At 38.9% G+C, this 9774-nt stretch overlaps 1 protein-coding gene across 1 annotated transcript; it reads left to right on the top strand.

Annotated features, from left to right (window-relative positions):
• Positions 1 to 2859: 2859 nt before the first annotated feature.
• LOC132316475 (uncharacterized) lies at positions 2860 to 3906 on the top strand. The gene is made up of 2 exons (XM_059814947.1): positions 2860 to 3048; positions 3151 to 3906. Exons 1-2 carry the CDS (start codon positions 2860 to 2862, stop codon positions 3904 to 3906), a joined length of 945 nt encoding a protein of 314 aa, XP_059670930.1.
• Positions 3907 to 9774: the final 5868 nt, after the last annotated feature.

Genomic DNA, 9774 nt, shown 5'->3' with positions numbered 1-9774 from the left:
TCGGATTTGAACAATTTTATATTAAGGATTTTTAATTAGCATTCCTTCAGTTTATTATTTTATTTCTTATTTCATCTTATATTCTGTGTTCATTAAAGTATTAATTGTAGGATATTTCCCTCGGGGTTTGGGCCTGAGCATGATTAACCCGTGTCTCGGATTTGAGGGGTATCGCGAGAAATAACGTGCATAAATTAAAATGAACTAGCAGAAGAAAAAGCTCGAGTACCAAGAGTTTGAAATAGGATAAAAACTTAGGGCCTGCTTGGTTTGTAATTCTGAAAACATTTATGAAAAACTCATAAAAAAGAAAACTGTTCTCAGATAATAAGGTTTGTAACTCTCAAAACTGTTTTCAGGAATAGTTTTCAGAGAACCAAAATAGAGTACAATTTTTAGCATTTTTAGTTTGAAAATCTACTTGGTAGAGAAAACTACAAAAATAATTTTCAGAAAATAAAAGCTCATAAAACTACTTAGTCGTATATACTGAAAATAGTTTCATGAAAACTAAAGAGTATTGCATATCAATCTTTTATTTATTTTTGAAAATTTATTATAAGTATTAGATGGTTAAATATTCTTGAATTAATAAAAATTGCACAAATACAATATTGAAGTTTTTTAAAAAAAAGGGAGTTGAAGAATTGTTTTGAAGTTCTTATAAATTCGAAGTGTATTCTTAACTGGTGAAGTGTACAAAACATGAGGCTTAAAAAAATTAACACTAGAAAAAAATATTTAGCATATTAACTAGGAAAAAGCACAAAAAATATTGAGCAAATCGACATTCTTACAAATTTTTAGTTAACAAAAATAATAAATATTGCCTAGCTTCCAATAGACCATTATTACCAAGAGGATTGGATTAGGAAAATATTATAAATATTTTACTAAATACAATTTTTTTTTACCCTTATAAAAATAACCTCAATTCTTTTTTGTGACTAATCGTGGAATTTTTTTTTTTTTTCAACCTATTTTTTTTTTCTCGGTGTTTTCACACAAACGATAAATTTTTTGAGAAACACTGAGAACACCTTTTAGTAGTTTTCTGAAAAATGCACTTTTGTGACTCCAATTTTTAAAAAATTATTTTTCAAGAACATAGTAGAACTAATAACCAATTTTTGGATTTTTATAACTCTCAGAATAGAAAACTATTTTGAGAGTTCTAATCCAAGCAGGGCCTAAATATTTTATACTTATCTGAAAAGACATTTTTGTAACTAAGTTTTCAAAAAACTGAACTAAGCAAACTGTTTTAATAGTTACAAAACAAGCAGTCCTTAGTTACCTCGATTGTATTAATCATGTGGTATCACCAACTGATTATGATGGATATATAATTTAAATACCCGCGATAGGGGAAGATTGTTAAATTAACGCACTATCTCATAAGATTAAGATAGGCTCTACAGATTACGATAAGGATTAAGCCTACAGATTACGATAAGGATTAAGATGATGGTAAGTCTACGGAATATTTGACTAAATAAGAATTCTAAGTGACATGGAGACTTAAAGGGTGTGGATAAACTTAAGGAGATAGAAATAACAACTATTACCCTCTCCAGCGACTCTTAAATCCGTAATGGATAAGGAAAGTAAATTTGTTTAATGATAGAAGACTACTACCGTGAATACTTCTATAAAAGAAGTCATCAGTCAACCTAAAAAGGTACGCTATAAATCTTATATTTAATCCTTTATTAGATATTCAATTGTCAAGTACTAACTTAACCGTCGGAGTGCACCAGGCCAGCACCATGTTAGTTGTCACTTTTCTCTTATCTTGCAGGAACCACCCCTGGCTCCGGACCGTGCAGATTTTTGCATCAATAGTTGGCGCCATCTGTAGGAAACGATTTTAGTTCTCTAAACAAAGCATGGTTCGATTGTGATTTGATCTGGCTGCTGATGAGGATGAAGAGTTGCAGACTTTTGATCAATGGGACTTGAGGAGGCAACCCCCCTTCGTCCCAAACGATTAGGAACATGTCGCAGTGTTAGAACAACAGGTTTAAACCTTAAATGAGGGAATGAACCAATTAGTCCAGCAAAATGCAATGATTCTGCAATGCTTAGCCCCCCTAACGATGTGGGGAACAGTGAAGTACCCAACAATAACTCCCGTAGGATTGACAACGACGCTGAGCTTAGTTAAATAGGAGGTTAACAGAGAAGCCATCACCATCGGTCTCCTGAATGGAATACCGCCAGGCTCCGTGGAGATACCTCTGGTTGTGTTGGCGATAAGACTGAGGACGTCACTCATTTTGATCTACAGATGCAAAATCTGAGAGCTAGGGTCGAAGATGTCATGCAAGCAATGAAAAGGAAGGGCTAGGCCGCAGTGAACGATCTGGTACAGAAAACCAACCTAGCATTTAGCTTAGCTGTTATGAGTTGTCCTCTACCTAGCAAATTCAAGATGCTAACTCTTGAAAGCTTTGATGAGACGTGGGACCCTCTTAATCATTTGGAGACTTACAAAGCCCTTATGTATTTGCAAGTCGTACCGGATGAGATTATGTACAGGGCTTTCCCTACTATACTAAAGGGTTGGGCTCGTCTCTGGTTCAATAAATTAAAGCCAGGCTCTATTGAAAAATTTAATGAATAGAGCAAACAATTTAGAGGACACTTCATCGCTGGGCAGAGGCACAGGAGACCAACAACACACTTATTGAATGTGAAGCAGCAGAAGAGAGAGCCTCTTCATGATTACATAAGTCGTTTTAACACTGAAATGCTACAGGTAGAAGAGGTGGACAACAAGGTTGCCCTCATAGCTTTATGGGAGGACTACAGACCTCTAAGTTCTTATTCTCCTTGTCAAAAGAAGTACCTACGAGCATGGCAGAGTTGATGGTTAGAGCGCGGAAGCACATGAACGCTGAGGATGCTATGAATGCACGAAAAAACAAAGATGGTGAAGATAAGAGATTGGATAAAAAGAGGTCAGCACCTAACACTAGGGAGGAAAATAAATCGAAGTACAAGAAATTCTCAAACAGCCAAGCTGACAGATCGTCTCGTCATCCAGTAAGCCCAAGTAGGTATAATAACTACACCCCTCTAAACACATCTATAGAGCAGGTCTTTCTGCAGATTGAAGGTGACTCATGATTGAAATGGCCACTAAAGTTAAAAGCTGATCCAATAAAGAGGTCTCGAGATAAATATTATATGTTCTACTGGGACCATGGACTTAACCCAAAAGATTGTTTGGACCTCAAGAACCAAATCGAGAACCTTGTTCGTAAGGGTCATTTACGCAAATTCACGACTTGGAATGGAAGAAGAGGCTCTAACCTATCCCAAGAGGGCCGAGATGATCACTTTCCTCAACACCAACCAATAGGTGAGATTAGAGTTATATCAGGTGGCTTCGCTGGTGGTGGTGAGACGAGTTCAGCTTGGAAGGCTTATGCCAGGAGAATTCGAAGTTTTTCAGAGGTGAATGAAGTTGGAGTGACAATTCCTCCAACAAAATTACCGCGAGTTGAGGAGCTGGACATAACCTTTTCTGAAGAAGATGACAAGCGAATTCACCAGCCCCATGATGATCCTTTGGTATTTTCCATGGTCGTCGCTAATTTCACTGTTCAACTAATATTGGTTGACAATGGCAGCTCAGCTGACATACTATTTCTTGGGGTGTTCGACAAATTGAAAATTGGCCGAAAGAAGCTACGACCCATGAAGTCACCATTGGTGGGATTTTTAAGCGACAAAGTATATCCACTCGGGGCAGTTACCCTTCCAATCACTGCAGGAGCCCATCCAAAGCAGGTCACTGTGATAGTGGACTTTCTAGTGGAGGACTGCCCATCACTATACAACATTATCCTGGGGAGGACAACCCTAAATACCATGAAGGCGATCTACTTTCCTTGTTAAAGGGTGAGTTGAGTGAAGCTCATAGTAATCTACTTCCCTTATTAAAGGGTGAGCTGAGTGAAGCTCATAGCAATCTACTTCCTTTATTAAAGGGTGAGTTGGGTGAAGCTCATACTAATCTATTTCCCTTGTTAAAGGGTGAGCTGGGCGAAGCTCATAATAATCTACTTCCTTTGTTAAAGGGTGAACTGGGTGAAGCTTATAGTAATCCACTTCCCTTGTTAAAGGGTGAGCTGGGTGAAGCTCATACTAATCTACTTCCCTTGTTAAAGGGTGAGCTGGGTGAAACTCATACTAATCTACTTCCCTTGTTAAAGGGTGAGCTGGGTTAAACTCATAATAATCTACTTCCCTTGTTAAAGTGTGAACAAGCTCATAGTAATCTACTTCCCTTGTTAAAGGGTGAGATGAGTAAAACTCGTATTAATCTACTTCTCTTATTAAAGGGATGAGCTGACTAAAGATGTCAATAAAATCAAGTATAAAATAACATCACTACGACTGGTACTACTTGGTTTTCTGGAAGATGGAAATAATTTGAATGAATTCTACTCAAACCATCTCGATTTATAGAAGAAGAATGTAAACAGATAAGGAAGAGATTTATAGTGGAGTCCTAACAGAAATCTGCTTCGTGAGGGACAATTAATTCCCAACAGGCTATTTTGCGTAGGAATTTAGTTCTACAAGGTGGAATCACAGACAACATGTTAGTCAGAGAATAGGATTAGGAGTCAATCCTCAAATAGGACAACCACACTGGCATCCCCACATGAGTTGCCTATGTGCCGAAAGGTAGGCTGCTAACATGGCAGCTTGCCACATAAATGAGCTGCCAATGTGGCACTACGACAAATATGTTAAAGACATCTACGGTCCTAAAACAAAAAATTAAAAAAATAAAAATAAAAATTTAAGTCGGGCTAAATTTGAGTTAGGCTTTACCCCCGACTGTGTCAGGCTAAATTTAAGTTAGGCTAAATTTGAGTCAGGCTCTACCCCCGACTGTGTTAGGCTAAATTTGAGTCAGGTTCTACCCCTGACTGTGTCAGGCTAAATTTGAGTCAGGCTCGACTCCCGACTGTGTTCACGAAGTGGCAATATGATCAGGCTAATGGGCAAGGCTCTACTATCTAATAATCAAACCAAGTTCTTGTACAAATACGGGGTGAATGACTCTACAATACTAAATATCTATTGTTATGTAATATTTGGAATTAACGTTCTAGTGTTTTGACAAGCAATCCTCCGAAATGGGGGGCAACTGATGGATATATAATTTAAATACCCGCGGATAGGGGAAGATTGTTAAATTAACGCACCATCTCATAAGATTGAGATAGGCTCTACAGATTACGATAATGATTAAGCCTACAGATTACTTTACTGGAGAATAGAAGGCCCAACAGACTTTGTGAACATATCTGCAGTCTGTTCTGAAGAGGGAACAAAAATAGGATTAATGATACCTGATCGAACCTTCTCTCAAATAAAGTAAATGTCTACCTCAATATGTTTCGACCTTTCATGTAAAACAGAATCGGAAGCAAGCATAATGGCTGATTTATTGTCACAAAACAGCCTTGACCTAACTCTCCCAAAATTGATTGAAGCCAAAGGAGATCACAAGTACCTTGAGCCATAGCTCGGTATTCAGCTTCAGCAGAGGATATAGAGACAACAGCTTGCTTCTTACTCTTCCATGATATGAGATGATTACCATAGAAAGTACAGAAGCCAGAGGTAGAACGTATATCTGTTTTACATCCAGCATAATCTGCATCAGTAAAGCATGAGAGTCCAAACTAATTTCCCGAGGCATAGAACAGACCAAGACCAGGGCACGACTTAAGATACCCCAAAATATGGTAGACTGCATCCATATGAGTTGAGCAAGGGGCATGCATGAATTGACTAATCACATTAACAGCAAATGTTAAATCGGTCCTTGTGTTAGTCAAGTAGATAAGATGACCTACTAAACGTTGATACATGGCTGGATCTGAAAGTAATTCCCCTGACTCAACAGAGAGTTTAGAGATTGGGGTCCATAGGAGTGGTAGCGGGTCGACACCCAAGCATGCCAGTATCTTGGAGAAGATCCAAAAATATTTCTTTTGAGATAAAGAAATTCCACGACGGGATCTAACAACCTCAATTCCATGAAAATATCGAAGATGACCTAAGTCATTCACATCAAAGAACTTTTGAAGATGAAGTTTCACCTAAGCAATCCCTGAAGCATCATTACCTATGATAATGATATCATCCACATATACCAATAACATAATGCAACGACCATCAGAGCGACGTCGAATAAAGCAAGTATGGTCTGAGTGGCAGCACACAAAGCCCATGGATAGAACAACATCGCTGAAACGACTAAACCAAGCTCTAGGAGATTGCTTCAGACCATAAAGAGACTTCCGCAGCCTACAAACTTTCCCAGTATACTCCCCCTCAGCCCGAAATCCAGGGGGTGGATCCATATATATAGTCTTAAGTAAGTCTTCATTAAGTAATGCATTCTTGACATCCAACTGATGCAGAGGCTAAGAATGGGCAGCAGACAAGGAGATAAGCAGTCGCACAGATGTCAACTTTGCCATAGGAGCAAAGGTAGCACTAAAGTCTTTGCCTGGAATCTAAGTAAAGCCTTTTGCCACCAACCGAGCCTTATACCGATCAATAGAACCAACGGCTAAGTACTTAAAATTAAAGACCCATTTGCAGCCAACCGTTTTCTCCCCAGCAGGTAAAGCAACAAGTTCCCATGTATTATTATGTTGTAAAGCATCCATTTCTGTTGTCATGGCAGACACCCAATTGGGATCCTGGAGGGCCTCTGACACGGATCAAGGAATAGAAATGGTCCCAATCTTGCCCAGGAAGGATTTATATGCACCTGAAAGACCATCATAGGAGACATACTATGAAATAAGGTGGTTAGTGCTACTAGAAAAATCATACCAATTAGGAGGGTGACGATCACGGGTAGGATAACGGGAGGTATGCTCAAGAATGGTAAGAGCCATAGGAGAAGGAGAGTTACCTGGACCTGGTTCTGAAGATGATTCTGATAGGGGAGGTTGAGTGTGATGGTGACGAGAGTAGACTTGTAAAGGTGGAGGGGAATCCTACATGGATGGAGAAGGATATTCTAGGACAGTGTGATTTTTAAAGAGAGGAACAGGATGGGCAATAGGAGAAATCTCCTTCTCCAGATCAAAAGAGAGAGAATCCTATACCACAGACTATAAAAAAGAATAGTTTCATGAAATGTCACATCAAGAGAATGATACATATGTTTGGTCACAGGATCATAACAACGATAGCCCTTTGACATAGCAGAATACCCCAAAAATACACCTAATAGATTTATCATCAAGTTCATGACGAGAACGACTACGGTTATGAACAAAACAAGTACAGTTGAAAACACAAGGCAGAAGGTGAAACAATGTATAATCAGGCTGGAGATTCTGAAGTGGGGCCTTACCACCCAAAACTCGACTGGGAGTATGATTAATTAGAAAAGCAGCTGTAAGAACAGCCATATGCCAATAAAATTTAGGCACATGCATACCACTCAGAAGACATCGGACCACAAACATAAGATGATGGTTTTTGCGTTCAGCCACGCCATTTTGCTCAGGAGTGTAGGGGCAAGTGAGTTGATGTAAAATCCTCTTTTTTATTAAGTTCAGTCCGGAACTCATTCGAAACATATTCTCGTCCATTATCAGAACGAATATTATGGACAACAGTGTTATACTGGGTTTTGATCATTTGAAGAAACTGGGTAAATAAAAAAAAAACACATTAGATTTCTTTTTCAATAAATAAACCCAAGTACAACGAAAATAATCATCAATAAATGTCTCATAATATCGATGTCCAGAGAAAGCAGTAACTAGGGAAGGGCCCAGACATCAGAATGAATAAGATCAAACATACTAGGAGCACGACTCATATGAGAAATATAGCTAGTTCTAGTATGTTTAGAAAGCTCACAAACTTCACATTGAAACTTATGGTCCTTACATACTTTATTTAACAAAGGAAACAATAAACATAGATACTAAAAGTTTACATGCCCCAAACGTACATGCCACAGACTAAAGGTGCGAAAAGAAACATCATAAACACTAGAAGTAGGTAAGATAGAAGCTTGAAGACTCGTTCCTGGTGGTTCCCCAAAGTAATAAGCCCATCACGCTCATAACCCCTTCCAAAAATCCTCTTCGAACAAAGGTCCTGCAACAAACAGTGATCTAGTAAGAATATAACTGCACATTGGAGGTTTTTGCAAGCCGGCTAACGGATAAAAGGTTAAAGGCAAGTTTAGGTACATGAAGGATAGATGAAACAGTAATATCAGGAGATAGACAAACATCACCCTTACTGTGAATGTAAGATGTAGAGCCATCCGCAAGATACACAGATTGGGTAACAGGTATGACATTAGAAGAAAAAACTAATAACTCACCAGTCATGTGATCATTGGCCCCAGAATCCAGAACCTAAGTGGGTTGCTTGGCTTTAACATGAAATGCAGTAGGAGTACCTGTAGCAATAGTGGTAGTGGGAGCAACTGAAGGAGCTCCAACTTTAGAAGCAAGGGAGCTAAGCTAGTCCTGAATCTGCCCAATCTGAGACTGAAGCTGGCTCAGTCCAGGAAATACAGTAGATCCACCAGTAGTAACAGGAGTTTTTGTAACAGCCGCAGTACGAGAAGAACCAGTTCCAGATAAACGGTTCATAGAAAAATTTTGTTTCAGTTCAGGATGAAGTTTGAAGCAACGAGCCCTAACATGTCCAACCCCTCCACAATGGTGACAAATAATCTGACCTCCAGAAGCTCGTAATCCAAAGTTGGCTACAAAAGCCATACTATCCCTAGCAAGCTCAGACACTGGTAGAGGAACAAGTGAGGGCTGAATTAAACGGTGCCTGCATGCTTCACCATCAACAGTAGCAAAGGCTTCCAACAGGGATGGTATTGGTGATGCATTCAAGATCTGAGACTTTAGTGGTTCAAATTCTGGGCAGAATCCCATAAAAAATTGATAGGTATGCTGACGATCAAGACATTTGACAAGAAGAGAGGTTGCCTCAGAAGGAAATTCACTGAGAGGCTCATATTGAGCTAGTTCCTCCCAGCGAGATCTTAAATACCCAAAATAATCAGCTACAGACAAATTCAAGCCTTCCTGCGAGGCCTTAGCAATATCTTGGTATAATTCAAAAATACGAGCATCATTCCTAGAATGAGCATACATTTATTTCAAAGCAGTCCACAAGTCATTAATAGAGTCATAAAACTTGAATATATTATAAATGCGTTCCTCCATAGAATTAAACATCCATCCTAAAATGGTGCAATTGTCCATATCCCACTAAGTATATTTAGGATCTTTAATATCTGGCATCTTTTCAATACCCAAAATCCATCCTGATTTGCCTTTTCCACCAACATAGAGGCCGAGGGAACAAGCCTAGGATGCAAAATTACAGCCATTCAACAGCACACTAGTAACTCGTTGAGTCGGTGTGTGTTGCGCCGAAAAGAGAGTTTCTTTATTATTACTTGATTCAGCCATAATATTAAATAAAACAATTCAACAGATTACTAATAATTTCAAATAAAGGAGGAATAAACCTGATTTTAATCAAACCAAGAAGCCGGAGACACGGCGGTCTGATCTAAAAATGCTGCGGAATATCCCGGCAACCCCAAAAAATTACAAACACGTCTTCTGACCCTTAGTGCGTGAAAAAGATTAAGGGAATACCCTTACAGGGGTCGAACCTAGAAGAGATTGGCTCTCCCTAGGACTCTCGCAATAGCGGCCTGAAAAAAGAGAG

Source organism: Cornus florida, unplaced genomic scaffold, assembly GCF_030987335.1.
Source record: "Cornus florida cultivar Cherokee Brave unplaced genomic scaffold, ASM3098733v1 CherokeeBrave_3.0.0_Hap2_Chr07, whole genome shotgun sequence".
Classification (NCBI taxonomy): domain Eukaryota; kingdom Viridiplantae; phylum Streptophyta; class Magnoliopsida; order Cornales; family Cornaceae; genus Cornus; species Cornus florida.
The sequence above is the reverse complement of the archived record's forward strand: the minus strand, read 5'-3'. Positions and strand labels throughout refer to the sequence as shown.